Below are 23,267 nucleotides of genomic sequence, written 5' to 3'. Positions count from 1 at the left end.
TAAAACAGAAAATCTGTGCATATTATGCGAATACAATCAACATAACAAGCATGAAAATGTCATAACTGCTTCAGTAAATCCCAATACAAGTCCAGCATTCATGAAACTTTGAGGTATAATACATCCTATATTTGTTCTTATCACATTAGCTTGCTGTCTGTCTTTTGGAAATATTGAGCAATGAACATCATGCAACATTTTTCCTCAAAAAGCATCTGTGACCCAACAACTTCAGCCAAACTTTAGGTTTCCTTACACAAGTGGTCTTTTGTAACTCTGGCCCTGTGCTTTGATTGGCTGAGCAGGCCCGCCTCCCTCTGAAGTGGATGTCTCCAGAGTCCATCTTTGACAAAGTGTTTACTACCCAGAGTGACGTGTGGTCCTTTGGCATTCTGCTGTGGGAGATCTTTTCTTTGGGTAAGAACACATCTGTTCAAGTATACAGAGGCTGGACAAAATAACAGAAATAACACCCAATCCTAAAGCCCTGCAACCTTCCCTCCTAATCCTAAATATTTAAGATGGTATCAGAGAGTTGTTGATTCAACTCTGGTTAAGTCTTCACATAATCATGTATTACCGTGTGTGTATTTGTCCATCAGGAGCTTCCCCATATCCTGGTCTTCACATAGATGAGGAGTTCTGCCACAGGCTGAAGGGGGGAACAAGGATGCGAGCGCCAGAGTACAGCACACCTGAGATGTGGGTTTATGTTTTTTAAAACACTGTAACCTACGGGGAGGAAGAGGTGTAGTGATTACAATGAATCTCTACTTTTATCATTATCCGGAAAGAGATTTACTTTGCAGCCAGATTGCAGAAAAAAAACATACATTAGTGTCTGAAATCTCCCAGAGCAGGACACAGATAATGATATTGATGTGTGTGTTTGTGTGTGTACAGTTACAGCACAATGCTGGCCTGCTGGGAGGCCAGTCCCTCAGACCGACCCACCTTCACTAACCTAGTGGAGACACTGGGAGACCTGCTACAAGCGAGGGTGCAGCAGGTCATGTTTTGCTCAGATTTGTGATTTATATCTTGTATATGATCTACATTAAAAGACGAAGACACAAATATGTCACAAAACGCGGTCTTATAAATCTCACACTTTGGGTCCTTCTCTTCTACAGGACGGGAAGGATTATATTCCTCTGGGATCTTTCATGACTGGAGACACAAATCACAGCAAGACCTTTAAAGAAAACCCCCTTGCTGTCACAAACCTGAGGTAAGAAAGTTTCACTGTTACTGAAAAGAAACACGAGAGACGAAAATGAAAACAGCATGTAGGTTTGATCCAAAGCCTCAAGATATTACAGCTTGTTTTTATGTGTGGTAGAGAAGTTCTGCAATAGGATACAAAAATTTGAAAAAAAAAGAAAGGAAGAAAAGTGACAGGTGTAGATGTGAAAGTGATAGGAAAGGCCAGTGTGATGTAACTGAAACCGCCTTTAGACACAACAGGAAAGAGATTGAGAAAGTTGAAAAATTCACAGTTTATGTTTTGAATCTTAATCCAATCTGTCCAGCTACATGAGGGGTATGGCCACACTTCAGACTTTTGAGGAGTTGCCCTCCAAGGAGCCGGACACCCCTGAGGCAAGAAAACACTTTCACTTCTACTTGCGTGCAAAGACACGCAGAAACAATGAATGCACCACAACTTTGTCAGAATTGCTTTATTACATAGAAGAAAAATAAACCCAATAACCCCCCTGATAAGCTGCTTGTCTGCATCCTTTTTTGCTTCAGGATGAGCAGAGCGACAGTGGCATGGTCCTACCATCGGAGGAGCTGAAGCAGCTTACATGGAATAACGGCACCATGAACAGAAAACTCGGCAGGTTGTGTTCCTTAATCTTTAATCTCTGACCTCTTAACCTTCCTTCTAACTCAGACTCTGTGTGCGTAGCAGGATGCATGGAAACTTTTATCAATTGAATGCAGAGATTACAATCATTGCCTGGTTGCGTTAGAAGAAAAACGGTGCAATGGCAAAATACTACTTTTTTTAATCAACTCTCTGTTGTAGAGGAAAACATTTGTCATACAAACATATTAGAAAAAAGATTAGTTCATGTTTTAAGGGAAATAACACTGAGTCATTCAGAAATAAATTAATGTGCATGCAGTGTGCTCGCTTCAGGCATTATAAATAACATGTTGTTATGTTTTTTTGTATTCAGGCTCTTCACCTTCAGTAAATGCCGGGACAACCAGGTGCCTTTCCTGCGCAATGATATCACAGGTCTCCATGACGATGAGCCGTCCATCCTGCCGTGTGACTGGGAGTCCGATGAAGGGAACTCACCTCCTCCTGACTACAACTCTGCCTTTCTCTACCCGTCCCTCTAGCATCTGCTCTTGTCTACTTCTCTGACAACTTTATACAAGATTTAAGATTTGTATTATCGTGTTCCGTATTTTAATTCACTCGTACATTATTCTGCTTTTCCACTTTGCTGTTTGCATCCTCTACCTCATTATAGTATGCCCCCCCTCCCTCCCTTAAGTCTAAACCTCCCAAATACTTTTCCCATTTTCCTCCTTTAACCAACACTTATAATTGTCTTGATTGGACACAAAACATCTCTTCCCCTTTCTTCTGTTTCCAGAAACCATATGCTGTCGTACAACAAAGCCTCCTCATTATTATCAAGTATTATCTTCCCAAACACAACCCTTTCCAAGAGCAGCTAAGTATTACCTGACAGTACTTATCCTGTGCAGTTATGTGGAATGTATTTACTGACCTACAACTATTATTAGAGCTTATTGTATTGGTACCTCATGCGCTGAGCTTTGTGAAGAGGAACACTGCTGTATGAAATTATTGTTCCTGTTACACAGCCGCTATATATGCTGGAAGACGTTATTATTCATTGACTTATATCATGTGTTAGACAGGATGTACCTGTCGATATTTATTTCAATGCTGTAATCATTTCACAAAAAATTTACTTATTAATCATCTCTGAAATTTGATGTCTGGGTCTGACTTTTTCTGAAAGTAAATTATATTTGATTTTATGTCAAGCATCCTTTGACATAGAGGCCTGTCATTCGGACTCAACAAAAATGAACTCTCATGCTGTTTTTAAGTATGTTTCTAATTTACAGACAATATTGAAGGCATGATGGTTAGTTCAGTTAAGTGTTTTTCCCCTTTGATGTATTTCTTTTCCCCAAAACATTAGTCAATTCACAGAAAATTGGCAAAGATTTTGATGCTCAATTAATCATTTTTTCCAAAATACTAAACAATCTCTGGTTCCAGCTTGCTGCCTTTCATATGACAGTAATTGAAGATTTCTTGATTTTGGACTCTTAGTCAGACAAAACAAGCTATTTGAAGTATCAACTTAGTCTACCAGGCATTTTTCAAAACTTTTTTGACATTTTATAGATCAAACAACTACTCAAAATACTCTACGCAAAAAATATATTTAACACAGATGCATTAGCTAAAAATATGAGCACTCAGCCAATCTTTTAATACCTGCACCCTGAGGCAGACCCCATTTTAACCTGTGACAAAAGCTTCCTAGTAAAAAGCAAGTTCGTTGGTACAGTGTTGACCCTGGTGAAGAAATTCTAAGAAAATTAATGGAATCATGTTTTCTAAGAACTTCCTCTTCCAGTTAAGACGAGATCTGATAAAGATAAAAGTTATTCACGAAGCATCTTAGCCCTTAAGAGAGCTCCTAAGGTGAAAAGCTGTTAGGAGTAGGGAGGAGGACTTTTAAGAGGCTTAAGAGTTTCTTAAGCAGAGGAGAAAATGGCGGAAAGACAAAGAGGCAGGAGAAATATTCTCCAAACGCTGAATGACAGTGAGTTAATGAAACACTACAGATTAGATTGTGCAGGGATAATATTTGTGGTCGATCACACAATAACTCAATAACGCTATAATGCTAGTAATGAAAGTGATGACAACGCCTTAGATATTTGTCAGCTAGAAACAAAAACATTTACATCCTAAGCAACGCTGCTACTTATAGACTTGCCTGCCACCACAGAAGCTGACTCATTTTTCCACAGTAAATATCAAATAAATTATGTACTAAAATTACCACTGTGGTAAATGAACTTAAAATAAATATAACACCTATCAGCATGTAAACAGATTACTGCACAAGTAGGCATGTGTTTGCAGACATTTGTAGGCTACTTTTAAAATGCAGCTAACAATTTATTCAGCACAGATGTTCATTACATAAAAATAGTATTTATAATTTCACCATCTTAATAGAGACTAAATTCTGATTAGGCCAGTTTCACTGCCCACTATATGCCCATTAAAGTGCATTTTTATTTTATTTTATTGATAAACCAATCACACCTTTTAAAAGAATGAGTCATACCTTGCAACAGGGTCAACCAAACCTCCTCAATAAGGGTAAAGTTTCTTTCCTAAATCAATCCTAAACTGGGACTCCTTGCTAGAAGTGTTTTAGGCTAAGTTAGGAGCTCTCTGAGACTATTCTCAAAATGTAAACATGCAATCTGTATCTGGATGACATCTGATCATGGGCCTCTGTGTTTTGCTTTTTCCAGATTTCTAGTTACCAATCAAACGACCAGGCTTAAATGGGGTCCGAGTGTCATTAGTAGACACGAATAGACGAATGATAGACTAATGATACTGTCATTTTAGTTTATAAGTGAGCAAGAACTACAATGCCAATAAAACTTCCACATTTTATATTGTGAGCGCAAACTTCAGGGATTGTGCATAGAGTGCTATTTGCTTGTATTTTTTGTTTTGAAGATTAATCACTGAAGAATGTAACATGTTTTAAAATATTTCAATTATGGAAAAAAAGCTGTAACATTCACAACTGCAAAAAAAAAAAAAGAAGAAGAACCTCATCATGTATCAGTTTTGGTATTCTTTATTAAAATACTGCTGTACACACAAATATTGCAAAATTTGAGACAATGAACACAAGAGGGGCATAAAACATACTAAGATGGTGATTGTAGGTGTGTTGATGTGGGGGAAGGAGAGGAGGTTCATCACTAATATTACTGGAGTGTGTGTGTTATGATGTGGAAGATAGTGACATGAGCACTGACATTGTGTGTAGGCTGAGTCGGGGGGGGCACGTGTGTGTGCATTTGAAGGTGTGTGTGTGTGTGTGTGTGTGTGTGTGTATGTGTGTATGTGTGCGTATCTCCGTGTGTGTCTCGAGGGTTTTCTAAAGCACCACATTCACCAAAATACGTTTTTTGTCTGTTTGTTTTACTAAAACAGAGAAAGTAGTACATGATCTAACAAAACCGGCTCCCTGCAGGTTTGTTGCCCTCAAATACAGACCACTGACATCCACGACTTCAGCCAGGACACGGCCCATGATTACATCTTTTACCTCGACTTGTCTCTTATTTGACAGTGTGGTCAAATACATGTGATGTTGTTTTTCTGCTCACACATTTTTTTGAGAACAAGAAGGAATCAACAATGGTAGTTTGGCACAGTTAGGATTGTTTTTTTTTTTATCTGGGTGAAGCAGATTTGCACCAAATTCATTTGATTTACAAACAGGACAATTGGAGGATCAATTGTGACATGAGATTCAAATGATCATCTGAGTATGGATCTGTGCTTAAGGGCAACATGAAAATCCCTCATGACATGATCTCCACAATGACGTTAACTTCCTAAAACCTCCATCTGAAGACGTCCCGCCCACTCCACTGTAGCTCATCTATCTGACTGGACAGGGGGCGGCCAATGACAGCCAAACACATTCAATCATTGGGCCCCTCCAGCTGTTCGTCATCCTGAGAGAAATCCAAGCCATTCGAGTGAGTGCAACAGCAAGCCCCGCTGCTTTGTCTCCAGCACGTTTGTTTATCATGATCTTAAAAAAGTCAAATAAAACAAAAAAACTGTTGGTGCCCTGGTTCCTATTCTCCTTCGCCCTCCATCCCTTCCCCCTTTCCCTAAACCCCCTCACCCCTGCTGGAATTGGTCCACAGAATAAAGAGTTAAATTGAGGCAAAAATGAATTGCGCTCCCGTATCCCATCATGCATTCCTGCACAACAACTGAGCAAAGAGGAAAACCAGCTAGAAAAATCACAAAAAGCATCACTTTTACTCAAATGTAGAGGGGCCCAGACCCCCTGAGGGTACGTGAGGTTTGGGGTAAAAGGAGGAGGGAGAGCAAGAGAGAGACAGAGGAAGGGGACATTGGGGACGGGCGGGGGACAAAATAAGGACATTCCACAAAGAGGCAGCTGTGGCTCCACCTCAACAGAAGCCCCACCCACGGGCTACACCCAAGTGCTGGACAGCAAAACCAAAAAGACCCATCCTTGAGCAGTTCATGTCACAAAAGTGTCCATTAACCAAAGGTGGTTGCTGCATATGTAACAAACACTTGGTAGACAGCATCGGGAGAAGACACCCCTTCCTCAGTGCCAACAGAAACCACGTTTCATCCCCCAATCCCAAATCCCGGTCCATGCTATCCCAACCCTCCCACACATATGAGCCTGATGTTCCACAACCTCCTGAACCAAAATGTCAGAAATCCATTGATTTTTTTTTTTTTTTTTCCAGTTTTAAGAACTCTTCCCACCCGCCCAAGTGGTTTGTCCTTTCTGAGGGGGAACCAACAACCAAGGCAAAAAGGTGAGCTGGCCCATTTCATAAAACAGGTGCCATCCCGCCCCAATAAAAAGCCTCGAGTGGTGTGTCCCGTCTCCTAGTGCGTCAGAATGAAGGGGTGCATTCTCCAGCCCGAGAGAGATGCAGTCAATACAAAGCTGGATTTTTTTTGTTGTTGTTGTTGTTGTTGCTTTGTTTTAATTCTGAGTCAGCTCTGGTATTTTATGTCCTTGTGTGTGTGACTTTAGCTCTCTCTGTACACCCTGTAGGCCACTCACACATATTCATAAAAATAACAAAAATTAACAAAAAAATTAAAATCTTAGTGCATCCTCCTCAGAAAAATAAACCCCAACTGTAGAAATAAACAATAAAAGCAGGAAAAAAGTTCAAAAACTCATGGTTTGTTTGTCATTTTGTTCCCCAAATCTAAAAAAATGTCATCATACTCATCATCACAGCTTCCGTATCCGTCCTTTTTTTTCCTTTTGTTTTTCGATTTTCAGCTGCGGGGTTTAGGAAAACTAAAAAAAATACACTTTAGAAAAAGCCTTCCTGGTGGACAGGGTCAGTGTATGTGACTGAGGTTCACGAAGCCCTGCCCCGCTGCCTTCGCCATGCTGATGTCATCTCCATGAGCCTGGTTCTCCGCTGTAGTGCAATTGTGTGCTCCAGGTCCGGGCAGTCCCATCCCGGGCCCGAAGAGGGCGCTACAGAGAGCCGGAGGCAGCAGCCTGCAGCTCTTGGAAGGTACTGTCGAAGCAGCGCTTCAGGTCCGAGTAGGTCACAACCAGGACGCTCTTCTCATCCCGAGACACCAGGCTTATCTTCTCAGGAACGCCCGCGTCCAGCTGTGTGTGTGTGTGTGTGTGCGCACAGGTAGATACAGTAAATGTATATTCCATGAACATGAGGTACAGGGGTTTAATATTTTTAAGAAAACAAAAACAGCAAATTGAAAATATGGTTGATTTTGGGAAAAACCTAGAATTAAATATTTGTAAAGATTTTTTTATTATTTATTTATTTAAATAAGAAGTAGGTAGAGAGGAAGGGACTCATTTTCTTACCACTGACTGATCCGTAATCTGCAACTATTTTGATAATGAATCGTTTAAGTAACCTCTTAAGCAAAAATGCCAAACATGTTTAGTAACAGCTTCACAAATAGGATGATTTTATGATTATATTAATTATTTCATGCATCTTAAATTGAGTTTTGGACAATGTCATGTTGAGCTTTAGGAAATTGTAAAAAATTTTAGTTTTTTCTGACATTTTTAGACAATTTATTGAGAAACATGATTGACAGATTAATGGATGATAAAAAATTCCATTAGTTGCCGCCCTAATTCTAAGCAAGTTGGTAAGGGGCGGATATGAGCAAGTAAGGCTTCATGTCTCTAAACTACCGTTTACCCAGATAACGTAATGAATCTGAGATAAGCCTATATATTAACAAAAACATATCCATCACGGACTTATGAAGTGTGAAAGTCAGTTTTAATTAGCTACAGGCTTGATAAGTGAGAGGAGGAACAACAGAGGTGAGAAAAAACAAGTCTACCAGAAATTCAAGTTGGTTGTCAGGTTATTTTTCAATTTTGCTTTTTGACGGAAACAAACTAGTTCAAAAGTGCTGAGAGATCTCATTTTCCCTGCAGCTCCTGCATACGATCAGATACTAACCAAATTCAAAACATGACTAATGGAGATAAGCCAATTATCAGTCTTACTCTTACTCTCTAATGGCAAACGCACGCATGATTGTTTTCGCCAGTGACGCGCAGTATGATGCTTGAAATGAAAAAATGAACATGGAAGGAAATATCAATAGTACTGACTTTGTTGAGGCAGGAGACAATGTGGCTGAGGTCGATCCAGGGCGTCCCAGCTTCTGTCACCTGGTGAAACAGGTGATCCCGGAAAAGCTTCAACAGGTAACGGTCGCCCGTTTCTGACCACGTGGGGTCCTTCTGAAACCTGATTCACAAAAAAACAAAGTTACAAGAGTAATACAAGAACCACACATTACAAGCACAGCAAGGCGTCTTCATACAAGTGCTACTTACTCTGGCCTCTCGTTGATGGTGCCCAGTTTGGCCAATAGGCGGAAGAGACGGCCATTTTGCACCTCCTGCAAATAAACAATGGCTTTAGTCCTCAACCCCACAAATTTTCAGTTTTGGGGGGAAATGGGGTGCAAGTATCCATTAAGCAGAATTGGTATTTTTTGGTGGGAGGAAGTGATGGAACTTAGACCAGTTGAGGTTGAATTGTAGGACTTAAAAAAAGAGAAACAAATCATTTTCTAAACAGATTTAAAATGTCACATACTTGAGGTGACAAACTTTGAAATTGGCACATGTGAGAACATAAATCTTCCATTAGGAGCTGCCAGATGCAGTAAACTTCAGCTTATGCAAATTTAAAAGTATGAAACACATTCACTCCGAGCGGTTAACACTGCCTTCGCAGTAGAGAGAGAGCAATGCTATAGCTTGATACAGCAGGTTGAGTGCTAAATATGAATAAAAGAAAAGAACTGAATAATGAACAAACAATTCTCATAAACGTGCAATGACTTAATTCCCCTTCAAAAATAACAAGACTACGCAAGCCTGCAAGGAACATTGTCAGAAACTGAAACCCACTTGACTTTCAGTCCATACATGGTGCTGGACCGTGGTTTCTAACAGGTTCCAGAGGACACTTCCTCCATACAGAAAGTCAGTCAGAAGAAGTTGAATTTCATCAGAAAACTGAGGACAACTCTCAACACTGCTAAAGCTCCTAAACAGTAAAACCAACTGCAGACTCATCTGTGAGGAAAACACTCACAGGTTATGATGAAAACGTGATATTTTTCACTCCATGTCAGATTATAGCTCACCTTTCATCTCTGCAGATATAATTTACTCCTGCCTCTCCTTTCTCTTCCTGCTGTCTGCCTGTCTCACCCTGTCAATCCTTTTCTGCACTGTTGGACAAAGTGAAAATTATTGAACACCAATCAACCAATCATGTTGGCTTCCTCCAGGAACAGATCCTTCAAACTTTCCTGCCACATTGGTCCCAAACCTCCGATTTGCTCTCCAAAAAGAACAAACTGCTGACAATTATTCGTTCTATCAGTTATGATAAGATTTTCCTCAAAAACCTGATTGCTGAGATATGGAGACATGGCATCACTAGACAAAGCCTGTTAAATTCCAGGCAGATTGAGATAAATCATGTTTTCACACAATATATAAACCACACCTGTTGTTCAGTCTGGTGAGTTTCCCCTCATGGATGGAGAAGGTGACAGCTCATTCAGCTTTGGTATCATCCTCATAAAATAATTTTCATAATTGTCACAAATATACAAATTATAAGAAGTAAAATTAGCTGCTCCAGACTAACTTCTTGTGGAGAAAAGGTTTACCAACACTGGACGTCTAAAGACAATTTATGATTATTTTACTTTTTGGTTTAGATGGTGTCTTTTTGTAACTCTTAAAAGTGCATCTCAAGTCACCTCCACACTGGCTCCGACGCTTGAAGTTTGTTGCATGATAAAATATTTTAAGATTGTTCAAGAGTTAGAGGAGACTAAAGCACGAGTTATTTTTATGTATCAATAAACCTCTTGAATTGCAATTATTTGCATCTGCATGTACTTAATCTTTTTTTTACATTTCAGATAATAGGATGTCCCAAACTGTTCAAATTCATCCATTCTGAAAAATAATAAAAAGTTGTCACGATAATGAGGAATCTTTCTACAAAGGAAGGACTCTGTATGTATATATGTATATATGTATGTATGTATGTCCTCCATGTATCTCTGAAATTGTTCATCCAATCAACTCCACGCTTGGCAGGTATATGGCTGGAGACCCAAAGGAGTGCAGTGTCGAATTTGGTGCAATTTGGACATGAGATGCGTTTAATATTAATAAGCTTTGAATAAATCAGTGAGCCACTCTGCTCTGTGCAGGGGCAGGGCGCAGCTTCAGGGCTCTGCCAACAGACAGAGTCGCGGCGTGACACGAGTCAGAGAAAAGTGCTCTAAAAAGAGAAAAGTAGACAGCGAAAACAGAGCTTTTAATCAATAATGGACACTCTTACCCCGTGTCTAGACAGAGAGCATAGTGTTAGCAGCAGTGAGTGACTACACAGGAGGCGTTCAGGTACATTGTTGAGCGTAGGTCACCTGCGTTTTGGATGCACTCAGAGCCCAGTACACAATGACTGTAGTTACGCACTGATATGTGAAAACGAACTAAATGGGTTTTATGTCTATAAAAAAAGCAAAGCGACAGTGGGCAAGTAATGTAATCTGTGTATCTGCGTAATGCCTTTACAAATTCATCACCAACCACCAAAACCTTAAAAGCAGCACCAAAGCGAGCAGCTTGACACAACAGTGGTGTTGCAATGACGCAGCCACTATGGCACACCATTGCCATTTCATTGCATGTGTAATCCTACCCATGCTACAGCCCTTCAGGTTCAGCTTGGTTTTTGGTTCCTCTAGGTTGCACAAGACATTTTCTGCTTCAGAAACAATGTGTCAGAAACAAGTCAAAACATTTGTCAACAAAAGGCCTGCCAGGTAAACCCACAGCACTGCAACTATTCCCTGCATGCACATTCACATACACATGTAACACATAATGCAGAGACAGGCTGATAAACAGGAAATGCTACCACTCTCCCCACCAGCAGAGACAACAGCTAAGCTACCTATTTTTTAAAAACCCATTTATTATTACAGAGTGGTATTTCCTTGCTGTAATCAGCACTTCTCTCAACTTTCGTCTTCCATTTAAACTGCATTTAAAAAGATAAAGCCACCACTAGGCAAAAAATGAAATCCCCATTTGCAGTTAGAGGTGACAACATCAACCATCTTACTACTCTGTTCTGCGCATGTAAATGGAGTAAAAGGAGTAAAGGGGAAGTTGAGGCATGAACGAGAAGAAAGATGAGGTTACGGTCGCTTGTTTCACACATTCACACTCTTAAAGGTGGGGAAACAAAATTTGAGACGAGACTGAGAAGCGTACAATATACCATACAACATCCTGTGTGTACACAACTTCTGTTAGGAAACGCAACCAATGCCCCATATCTGACCACCACCCAAGAATATCAGCCTGAAAAGACCACAACCAAATAATGCTTTATCACGTGTGCTTTCGGTTTGTCATCCTGTGAAACGTGAACTCCCTTGGTGTGTTTGCGTATATATTTGAACATATATTATTTGAATACCTTGGCCAGGTCCTCCTCAATGACATCATTCCTCATCTGCGATGCATCCAGTTGTGTGTAAAATCGGGCTCCGATCATCGGCATAATGTCATTGACACTGCGCAGGCGAGACTGTTCAGTCAGCAGATACCTGTACATTCACAAAAAAAAAAATCAAGTTTGCCTTCAGATGGGTCAGAAAGATTAGATACACCCACACTCTTCCATTGTCCTAGTCAATGTGACATTTATTTTGATGCTGATACTGAAGGACTCCTTTCATAGGTATTTAAATTCTACTCATGTACAAAAGGCAATAATTAAAACATTGCTAAAATTTGACAGTTTCAGCTGTTATTTTGATAAATCAATTATAGACTAAGGTTGATAGCCAAAATCCTTTCAAAAATAAAGGTTTGCAGCATTTTAAGTGCAAAGCCTTAAACTACATCAATCAAAGTGTGTTTACAGGTCTTGGGGAATACTACTGCAAATGTGGGAAAAAATGTATATGAAGTGTTTTGTGGGTCCAAAGGGAGCTGCATGAAGTCGGATCACTTGAGTCAACATTGGTTGGGGCAGCAGACTACGAGTTTGAAAATGAAAAAAGTCCTGGGGTGCAGCATTACAAAGACGTGAGGTTACCAGACCTCTGCAGCCTCATCTCTGCCTGAGGCTACATCAGCTGCTACTAGAATAAAAACACTCAAACCTCTGACCGAGCTGCCGGTGGTCAAAGTCCATTGTGGGTAATTTAGGTCAGAACAACGATAAAAACATTTGATTTCTGATGTGGTCACAACATGACAGAACCAGTTCTGAGAGAGAAAAATGTAGTTAAAAAGTATTAAAGTTAAGGTAGTGGTTTGATCCCTCTGATTGATATATTATTATATATGACATCATGAGATTATTCATACTGAAGTATCAGTGTGTAAGCAGTATGTTACTGTTGTAGCAGCTGGAGTCGGAGCTAGTTTGAACTACTTTATATACAGTTAGACCATAAATCAGCTGTCAACAGGTGTCCTGACTACTTGCAGGAAACAGAAGGGTTGTTTTCCTTTTCCACTGCAAACTGTTTCAGTAATTGTAATGTGTTATGTTACAGCCAATGAGCCATTGTTGGATGACCAAAATGTTATTTTCTACCTTTTTTTTCTTTTCTGCTGTACGGAAATCATACCAAATTGTGACCCTAAAACCAAGGTACATACTGAACCATTAATTTTGTGTATCGTTACATCCTTTGTATTTAGATGTTTAAGTGTAAGAGCATTCGTCTTGTTCTGACACAAAAGGCCAATTCTCAGCTTTATCTATAGGTGAGAAGTCGAAGCCTACTGGACTGACTGCAAGTACCGCAAGTTTCCGTTGTCATAGCATTTAGCTAACCTATGACTAAGAATGTTATCAGACATATTCTCTGCTCCTCCCAAAACTTCATCAGATCATACAGATATTATATACATTGCACCCACAACATTTCCTTCCACAAACTTTTATTAGCAGCAGATATAAAATCACTGTATAAAAATCAACTGCTGACGCAACTACCATCGTCAGCAGCACCAACTATAACCTACATAAATGGAATGTATGGCCAAATTAGGAAATCAATTCTTGATTTACAAAAACTTGTACATGCTTTTATCTGTACTTAGCTTGATTATTGCAGGTATCAGCCAGGGCTCCTCCACCATCTCCAGTTAGTAAAAAATGCTGCTGCTCGAATTATTACAGGGACAAAGAGGCCTGATCACATCACTGTTAGATTTTGTATTGATTTTAAAAATCATATTGCTCACTTTTAAGACCTTAAATGGCCTTGCACCTACGTGCATCTCTGATTTTTTAACCTGTTATATGCCCTCTTGGCCATTAAGATCCAGGGATGGAGCCCTGCTGGTTACTCCCAGGTCACGGTTGGTGACTAAGGGTGATTGGGCTTTTGCTATTAGAGCCCCCACACTATGGGACTCTACCTACTGAACTCAGACACACAAAGCTGAAACTATACCCTCCACGTCCGTGAGTACGAGAGGGTCCGCTAGGGTCCGCATGACGTAAATTTTGTCATCAGAGGGTATACATGTAGGCTCTGTATGGACGTCCGCATACCTCCAATTTATTGGAAGACAGTGTTGTGACCGCGTGGACAACGATCTACTGCGCATGTGTGGAACGCGTCCTCCAAGCGTACCCCAGAAAGCAGTATAAACAGAGCTACTACGTGTCTGTGGTGTCTGCAGCTGTCCGTGTACGCGTCTGCTCGGGAGTATAAACGAGGCTTCAGTCTCTAGCTTCTTTTAAATCTCTTCTTAAAATTTTTCTCTTTGTGAAAGCTTTTGGAAATGTTTGATATGTGTTTTTATTTATTGGATCTTATTCATTTTATTATCGAAACTTTATCTCTGCTCATGTCCTTTGGCCTTATTCTCATTTTAACTGCCTTGTCTGGTTTTATTTCCTTTTTGTAAAGCACTTTGTAACATTGTTGAGGAAAGTGCTACATAAAGTTCATTATTATATGTCAATTTAAATTCTGGGAAATAGACATTAATCAGATGTGCAGTACTGACTGTTGTAGACATGAAAACTAAAAATATACTAAATATCATGTGTACCCTAAAAATAGGGTACACGATACATATATATAAAATTTTTTAATGAGAGTCCTACTTGAGGACTCACGCTGTTGATTTATATTAAAATTAGTTGTAAAACTGGGGATTTATGGAGCACCTTGGTAGCCGAATTGTTACTGCGATGCCACATAACCACAACTTCCCTGGTTTGATTCTAGCCAGGGACCTTGGTTGCACATCATACCCATTTCTCTCTTCCCATGTTTCCTGTCTACTTCTTCACCGCCCACTATCAAATTAAGGCAAAAATGTGCCTTCATTTCTCACAGATGTCAACTTGTGCCGACATCTGAGAGGCACAGGATAAGTTGTGGCAAAGTTACAGCCTTTGGCACAGTATGACTGTCATGCAAGCATCGGACTGATGTGGTTAGAGGATAAAATAAAATAAAGTTTCTGGTTGCCAGCAGGCGAAGAGAAGATAACAATATGAGAAGATGAGAGACTGACGCAGTTGATCAGCAAAAAGAGGACATGGGGAAGTTAACAGATCATTTCAATAAGCTACAGATATGAGGTGTTTGCCAGAGTTGGCCCCAGCCAGGTCTTAGGTGCTTTTTAGACAAACTGCGTTTCAGGCTGTGTCCAACTTTAAGAGAAGCCTCAATATGAAAAATTTTGATTAAATACAACAGGTCCCAAAGATAGTGTCTGAACACATGCTGTTTGCCGCGCCCCCTCCCTTTCTTACAGAATGAGGTTCTTGAGGTCTGAAGAGTAGTTGATGGACACCAGCTCCATTGCCTTCTGCAGATTCTCCCTTTGAATGCCAGCCAGGGAGTTACATGCCAGCGCCAGTACCACCTTGCCCAGCGACACTAGGTCTGCTTGCTACAAAACAAAAGAAACATATCACCCAAACACTCATATCAAAACTGGCAAGTAGATAAGACATGACATTCTTCCATAACACATTCTGTTATGTACATTAACCACAGTCTACATCATAGAAAATACCTGGTACTGTGGCATGAGGGCAAGATGATTGGTCTGACTGTTGTCAAATGTTAAGACATCGAACACTCCAACACAGTTCACCCGTAACCTACAGAGATAGGAGACCATTATCGTCAATTCTTTGTGCTCATTTCTGTATTGAGTATGCACAACCACATGGTTGTGAAAAAAAGGAAGCCTTGACTGAAAATACTCTTCCGCTTTTAATGCATTTACAGTTAACAGTCATATCTACACTCTCAGAGGTGGAAATTGAAATCCATACTGTTCCTTAACACTACATTGCATATGACAGGCTCTAAAAACAAAATTGATCTACCCAGTGTAGAATAATTAAATGTCTGCTGAGCTATTTGTGTATGTGTGTGTGTGAGTGTGTGTGCACCTGGTCTTGCAAGTAATGAGAATCTTGCTGGGGTCCATGACACGGCAGGCCAGGCCGGCCGTGTGGATGGTGCGCAGGGCGGAGCTGAGCTGGACAATGTAGGCCCAGATCAGAGACTCTGGGAGCAGACCTGCATGCTGCCGTGGCGGGGGAGGTTCATGTTGTCCTGCACACAGAGAGACACAGGCTTTATCACACCAACGCAGCCTGAAGGGCTAGAACTGAACTGAACCTCAAACTGTCATCCACTTCCTTGCCAATCTTATCTTGTCAGTAAGAAACATCATTTCAGTCAATCTAACCTTACTCAGCATGATGAGAGAAACATTTCTGAAATTGCAACAGGCAGCAAAAAGTCATTAGTAAGAATCATAAATATGAAAACTGGAATAAATTGTCTCACTGTGCACCATTAACATATTAACTATTTGTGTAAGGCAACTTTGTCTTACTCGTTATTATCTGCAACTCTGACTACTAACAGTAGTTAGGGTGTGTCAAGCACAAAGCCACACTTTCACACCAAGACTCTAGAGTTGGTGAACGTTTGTTTCCTTACATGCGATCCAGTAGGAAATACAGTTGCACTTGATGATCTGATGATTTGGGTAAAGTATGTTTCCCTGTGCAAAGGCATCACAGAAATTCTTATTTCTTTACAACTCATACAATTGTGTAGACATCAGTGCTTGATTTAACAGACTAGACGAAGCTCAGGATCTGAATGGTTTTGCTTCCTCTGTCTGCATTCCACTACATAGACCCTAGAGCACCTGCCTTAGGATCAGTTTCAGCCACAGTTTCCCCATGTATCTGGCGCACAAACATGTATATCAACTGTCAAACCAGGATACCTTACAGATCCAAACCTGAGCCCTCTTTGAACCCTAACAACATCCACCAGGGTAGTTTCAGTCCTTTTTTTGAGATGCTTGTCAACCGAGTGGTTTTGTATATGTATATACAACCAAGGCGAACTTGAGCACAACCACACCCAATGCAAAATGTGAAAAGGCACACCCATGTACACCTAGGCAGATGACCTCATTAGCAAACATCTAAACAAACTCAAAAACGTGTGAACCAGAGCGGCGTATCTGAGGTGATGCTGGGTCTATTTGTGTGAGGGCATGGACGGAAGACCAACTCACCCCACTTCCTCTTGGTAAAGTACGAATCTGCTGCTGGGTCATTGAAGTGTCTGCTGAACATAGTCTCTGCACCCGCATGGAAGTCATAGGAGAACACCAATGCTGGGGCAAAAAGAGAGGAGAGGACAAGAGTCAAAGACAGCAAACTACACAACCAACAACAGTTTAGTTACACACATTTCTTTTCATTCTTTTATTGTCACTCTGTCCTGCATTGTGAACATTTTTTATTTTCTATCATGAGACAAGCAACTGGAAGTTTGTTGTACTAAAACCTGGTTTCTATTAGGCAAAGGGACATTTTGAAAGCAAAACTTGACTGGAAAAATAGCCACTTTAAATGGAGCTTGAATGCAACAAGTACAGGACAACACCTACAACATTTAATCTTTTAGTACTTTAATATCAAGAATGTTAACTAATTGTAAATACTCTAAAAATATAAAATGAAATTAAGCAACAAAAAAGGGTCTTGCATCTACAGCCACTACTAAAAAGACACATGGACCATATCCAAAGGACACAAACAAGAAATTCACACACGGGTTGTGTACAAAACAACTGCTTATACACACTCACAGTGGTCTCCAAAGGCCTTTGTGGTGAAGACCTCCCTCAGCGTGACAGAGTTTGAGTGCTGAATCTTCTTCCACATGTCCACCAGCATCATGCACTTGGTGTTAACAAGGCGGAAACCTGGACATGTTTTGAAGAAACACAATACAAATATAGGCGATAGGAAATGAATACAGGTGTCTTACAATATTGCTACATCCTGCTCACTGCGTTTGAATATAACCACAGCGAGAGGTCATACTGCTGAACCAATAAGACTTGTTATGAGGCTTGTTTATGGTTGCTGCACAACAGTAACAGATTATTTTCCTTTTAAAAAAAGGTCCAATGTTGATTTCCTGACAGTAGGAAAGGTGAAGACTTGTCTGATTTATGTTAAATGAACAATTCATCCAAAAGGTTCACACAAATGTACTTATCTCCAATGCAGTTACACTTGCTCTGGCTATGTATTTTGGAAATACAGTATGTATCAGTCTGCTGGCAATTCAATACAAATCACTCCACTAGGATCACTAAAATGACATTAGACAAAACTATTAAGTCTGCTTTGGACACATGTAATCATCTCAGCCAACTGGATGTCTTATCACTTATATGATGAGTTCTTCTCATCAATACATCACTTACCGTGTATCCTCCTCAGGCAGTAAGGCAGGTCATCTTTGCTGTTGACCGCCTTGTAGCAGGAGGTGATGTAGCTGAAGTTGCTGGTCTTCTGCATGCGGTTTGGTGGGGGGAGTGGTTCGAGGGGGAACAGGCTGTGGTAGCTGTCCACCTCAGACGGTACATCTGCCAAAGACAGAAGCGGTTTCAGAAGCAAAAAATAAATATGAATACACGCGCTACTGCACAGACAAACTAAAGATCCACCAACTTTAAGTTGGCTTTATGTATGAACAATAAAGTCTGACAAAATAGCACTAAAATCTGGATTTACATTTTCATATAGGATTTGTTTTTACACTTACACAATAATATAAACTGACGTGTTGCATGACAAAAAACCACGTCAGTTACTGGAAGCGAGACCCACAGAGACCACAAAGACAATATATATTTCAACATCCCTCCACACTAACATGAGGAAATAAACTCCTTCCACATTTGTTTAAGCAAGAAATATAGGTTTGTTTACTTGTGAACACAAACAATAGAATAGAAACCCTTCTGTTCGACACAAAGCATGTTTTCTCATTCTGCTGCACACACAGGTGAATAATCAAATCAATAACTTTTTTGATGCGACATGGGTTCAATTACAACAGAGCAGACCCTTTACCTGGGTTCTCTGAGTGGTCGATCTGGGCCATGGTTATCAGATGTCTGTTTATCAACTCCTGGGGGAGAAACAAGAGGACATCAAATCTGACATTACCACCACAGAACAAGACTCTGATGAAGGGACACTGAGTGAAGGAGGAGGGAAAATACCTGTCGGAGTTCGTCGGCCATGAAGAAGGACGGGGCATTGGCTTTCGGCTGCATGTAAGCCACATGGGGCGCAGTGGGGGGATAGATATGGTAGGTAGGAAACACCTGTGATGAAACCAGAAAAACACAGCTTCCTATTTATTAAGAAATGAAAACCAGTGTGATGAAGTACATGTATTATTATTCAACTAAAAATCTCGAAAAACGAAACTCTTAGATCATCACATTGCCATATGAAGCCAAATTATTACCCCCAGTTGGCCACAAAGGCAAATATTTCAGATTGTGTACAGATGCACTGCTCTGCGAAAATGAGAGAAGCTCGCAGGCTGTAGCATAGTGTAGTGTGCAGGCATTATGGACCTAACTCTCTTGCCTCCCAAACAAAAAAGGGGTTCATATAAAGTTTCATGATAATATCAGCATGTAATGCCATAGTATGAGCTACAAAAAGACAGACTTAAATGCAGTATTCTTGTGCACATCATTTTCTGTCAACTATCAAATTAATCGCCAACTCTTTGGATAGTTGGTGTAATCGTTTTGAGTCATTTTTAAGAAGAAAATTTCAAAATTCTCTGATTCCGGCTTTTAAAATGTGAAATTTTCTAACTTCTTTAGACTTTTATGACGACAAACTGAATATCTTCGGGTTGTGGACTATTGGTTGGGACAAAACTAGACATTTGAGGACGTTACCTGGGGCTTTGGGAAACAGTGATCAACATTTTTCACCATTTTCTGACATTTTATCGACCAAACAACTAATCGACTATTCAAGAAAATAATTGTTAGATGCAGCCCTACTGCAAAAGTCAAAGTCAAGTGCGGTGGTGCATCTTTGTGTAGCTGGTTAGGATTTAAATTTTCGAGTGTGTTCCCAAATGAAGTCTGCAGATATTTTCTGAACATACCATCCCAGCCATTGGTGCCGGGGTGTTGTCCGTGTAGAAGTAGGTGGTCCCCCCTACGGTTTCTTTCTGGATAATGTGAGTGCCCGGGTCAGAAGCGGTGGTGGGCACCATGTAGTTGGCAGGGTTTGGGGTGTGGCTGCGCCGACGAGGAGCAGGTGAGGTGTGGGGTGTAATTTTTGGGGAGTGGAGAGGAGAAGATCCAGCAGACAAAGACATGCCTAAAATTGGAGACGAGGGGACATTTTGCTTCAAAATGGGCATGACGCAATCACTAGCTGCTAACAAATAAAATGCATGAAAGCAGCACAGCAGCAAAAGAGTTCTTGCTTTTGTTTCAACAGTAGCACATGTGGTGCTTCACACAAAAGGGAATTCCCAAACTTGCTGAACTATACAATTTCAGGAGCTAAAGATGGAAAACAAAACTGAGCCATGTAGAAAGTAGAACAAAGCAAATATAACGAGGTGATTTCTCCATTCGTAGTGCTCTGGAAACACTCACCTGGGGCCAGCGCAGCAGCTGTGGAGCTGCTGAGGGCTGGATGTGGGAAAATAGGCGAGGGGAAGGCCTGGACAGTGGACTGAGCCATGGTGGCCATTCGTGGAGCTCCCTTAGGGATGAACTCACTTGCTGCCGGATTAGGAGCCTGGTGACACAGAGAGAAACATGCAAGAGTTACATGAAATCTACCACTCCTGTTAGAGACAACAGAGATGAAGATGGCAAATGATAGTTGATGGAAATTATTAAATGAATCCTCGTTGGACTGCAAGTACAGGCTCATACAAAAGCACAGAACTAAACTTTAAAAGCACTTTAACATAATTCAGATGTCTTGAACGTGATGCTTGTGTGCTCACCTTTCTCCTTTGGGAAATGCTAAGAGCACCAAAATCACTGAACAGTGAAGATGTCGGGGAGTTCACTGGATCTGTGAAGGACCACAAAGTGTAAGGAGTCGAGAAGCGATATGTTCAATATTCATTGGACGAGTGCTGACCACTTCTCCACGGAGCAGTGTAGGGGTCTTACCATGAGTGCTGTGGCTGAAGTTCTTGGCACCATCGTTGAGGAGACTGGGAGAGCTGCTGCTGGTAGTCATTCGCTAAAGAGGGGAGCATCAAGAACAGATGTATTGCAAGAAGCTCTTTGATATGCATTTATATGCATCAATAAATTGTCATCCAATATTACATATTATCATTAAACACAAGTATACACAAAAATGCAAATTATAGGTTTTAAACTAACTAAACTTTTAAGTGATTAATGTAGCACTTCAGTTTGCGTGGGAACCAACAACTATAACGAGAACAACATGTGTGAATAACCTCAATTTACAGAGCTGTCGTTGTCACACCACATTTTTAGACAGACTCTTGTACCTGCATCATTGAGTATTTAGACTCTGCTGGGCTTCCAAACCCGTTGACCCCAATAAAGCTGCTGCTGAAGTAAGAGTTGGTGAGATTGGCATCGCTCAGGGTTGCACCCTCCATCCCTGGAACTGTGGATGACAGAGACCAAAGTTTAGCATTTACTAACTGCGGAAATATAATTGAAAAGATCATGTTGTACTTGAGCAGACATCAAAAAGTAAAGTATGCATGCCTGCACAACAGAGTGTTTGCTTAGCCAACCACAGAGCTAATTAGACAGGATGTAAACAGTTCCACATCTGCAGAGAGAGACGATGCAAAAACATGCTGCAGGGCAATATCCACTATCAACACCATTTAATAATTAACTACTTTTTTAAGCGACAATCACTGGTTTGTGAGATTTCCAATTTGCAGCTTAAGTAGGTTGCAATTAACACATGTGATGTAAGTGGATGTTAGCTACTTGCTATTTGTTTACGTTGTGAAAACAAGACAACACGAAGTAAAAACAATGCCCCGTGTAGCCATTAGCTCAGTTAGCACACGTTGTACTAACGTGTAACAACAACGCTACAGTTCACATAAACAACATTTAACTAGAGAGACGCCAAAAGCAACACGATAGCCACTTTCTGAAAGCCACTTTCTGAAAGCAAAACCAGATGCATTAAAGTTAGTTGGCTAGTTTAGCTAGCTCAGTTAGCTTAGCTACACTCTCAGCTGTCATGCAAGCAGCAGGCCTCCACCAACAGCATGGCTGAACTTATGTGTTGATTTCAAACATAACTAACGCTAACCTGAAGAAAAAGCTACCCACATGACAGTGATGGAGGACAATACGTGCTATAGTACCAAGTAGACGGACTTAAATCATGTATGGTTGGTAAATGTGACCCACGTTGTTTTTGGTAGAGAAGAGGCCTCGCTGGATCCTCGGGCTAAATTTTAACAAAGCCCAGCAAGGCCCTAAAAAGTAGAGTGAAGAGTGGTTCACCCCGTGTGAGGCCTTGGTGTAAGTGTAACTCACTGGTTAAAAGCTGCCCCTCCAGAGATGTCCCTGCAGGCCCCAAGGTTTCACTCTTCTTGGACACACCGGTGCCCGCACCGCCCGGGCAGGCCGCCGCGGGGCCGCTGAGAGAGTAGCCCGCAGGCGTCCCGCCACCTCCGGCCATGGACAGCGGGACGGGGCTGCCGCCGCCGCCGTGCAGCGGCATGCTCGCCATGGACGGATCCTCGTGCAGGAACTGACACTCGTCTCCATAAAAGCAGGTTTTGTCTTTCGCATAGTATCGGCAAAACTTCACCTTGACATTGGGTATCCCGGCACCCCCGAGCGGAGCGGCTGAAGCTGGGAGTCCACTGTTCATGGCACCGCTGCTGCCGCCGCCGCTGCTGCCGGAAGACACTCAAACATAGAGAGACGCAGATAGCTGGCGAGCTAGCCAGCTAGCCTGCAAACAGTTTCCCCCTTCAAGGAGCGGATTAATACAACTTCTGCTGGTGAAGAACACTTAAGACGCTACAGTACTCACATTATAAGGCTAAGATACATTTTGGCTTGAGAAAATATCAATTTGCATGCGATGGATCCTGGTCGTCGTTGTCGCTCTCCATGCAGCTGCCAACAGTAGCCTGTTGTTGTTTTTGCTCGCAGCCAGGCTGCCGTGCTGTGCTAGGGACCAGCTAGCATAGCTGTGCATTGTGGGTATAGAGGTTACCTGCTGAAAATGTTCAAGCTGCAAGTTGAAGAAATTTCAGCACAGATCGTATAAACGAATAATGAAGCTGGAGCGGAGGTCTGTTGAGCCAAGTGTGCAGGATCAGTGCTCCTCAGTCTGAGCCAACCCAGCCGCCTGCTGGGTTAAAATAAAGTTTAATTTTATTGCCAAATTAATCTATGTTTGTAGCACCCAAAGCACCTTATTTATGTACAGGGCAAAACATAAACATCCGAGTA

At 41.1% G+C, this 23,267-nt stretch overlaps 2 protein-coding genes across 4 annotated transcripts in view; one reads left to right on the top strand and one right to left on the bottom strand.

Annotated features, from left to right (window-relative positions):
• The window catches only part of flt1 (fms related receptor tyrosine kinase 1), a 34,774-nt gene extending 29,849 nt beyond the window's left edge, over positions 1-4,925 (top strand). The window contains exons 24-30 of the mRNA XM_044339614.1: positions 306-417; positions 603-702; positions 904-1,009; positions 1,134-1,231; positions 1,533-1,602; positions 1,756-1,847; positions 2,190-4,925. Of these exons, the coding sequence (XP_044195549.1) occupies positions 306-417; positions 603-702; positions 904-1,009; positions 1,134-1,231; positions 1,533-1,602; positions 1,756-1,847; positions 2,190-2,358 (747 nt within the window). The 3' untranslated portion in view covers positions 2,359-4,925. The remainder of the gene's footprint in view (positions 1-305; positions 418-602; positions 703-903; positions 1,010-1,133; positions 1,232-1,532; positions 1,603-1,755; positions 1,848-2,189) is intronic.
• pan3 (poly(A) specific ribonuclease subunit PAN3) lies at positions 4,883-22,984 on the bottom strand. Of its 3 annotated transcripts, none has more exons than XM_044339639.1 (19): positions 22,843-22,982; positions 22,338-22,702; positions 21,314-21,435; positions 20,961-21,033; positions 20,789-20,859; positions 20,430-20,574; positions 19,928-20,145; positions 19,014-19,118; positions 18,862-18,919; positions 18,210-18,371; positions 17,583-17,699; positions 17,004-17,105; positions 15,853-16,018; positions 15,468-15,555; positions 15,202-15,341; positions 11,884-12,013; positions 8,694-8,758; positions 8,466-8,604; positions 4,883-7,472 (listed from the first exon to the last, which is right to left on the bottom strand). In XM_044339639.1, exons 1-19 carry the CDS (start codon positions 22,860-22,862, stop codon positions 7,332-7,334), a joined length of 2,427 nt encoding a protein of 808 aa, XP_044195574.1. In that variant the 5' UTR covers positions 22,863-22,982; the 3' UTR covers positions 4,883-7,331. The 3 variants fall into 3 exon arrangements, 2 of the variants coding, with proteins under 2 accessions (XP_044195574.1, XP_044195575.1); XM_044339640.1 differs by having other exon boundaries at positions 22,338-22,699; XR_006399759.1 differs by lacking the exon at positions 4,883-7,472 and adding an exon at positions 9,515-9,601 and having other exon boundaries at positions 8,583-8,604; positions 22,843-22,984.
• Between the last annotated feature and the right edge of the window lie 283 nt (positions 22,985-23,267).

The sequence above is a fragment of the Thunnus albacares genome, chromosome 21 (assembly GCF_914725855.1).
Source record: "Thunnus albacares chromosome 21, fThuAlb1.1, whole genome shotgun sequence".
In the NCBI taxonomy this organism is placed as follows: domain Eukaryota; kingdom Metazoa; phylum Chordata; class Actinopteri; order Scombriformes; family Scombridae; genus Thunnus; species Thunnus albacares.
Note: the sequence above shows the minus strand (reverse complement) of the source record. Positions and strands in the feature narration are given on the sequence as shown.

What these genes read in the sequence shown, in the direction of transcription:
- pan3 (XM_044339639.1), bottom strand. Translation starts at nt 22,862, where the DNA reads ATGTATCTTAGCCTTATAAT. An exon ending in CTTCAGCCACAGCACTCATG is followed by an intron (nt 20,860 to 20,960) that starts GTAAGACCCCTA and finishes GGTCCTTCACAG; the next exon opens with ATCCAGTGAACTCCCCGACA. An exon ending in CCCTCATGCCACAGTACCAG is followed by an intron (nt 15,342 to 15,467) that starts GTATTTTCTATG and finishes TTTGTTTTGTAG; the next exon opens with CAAGCAGACCTAGTGTCGCT.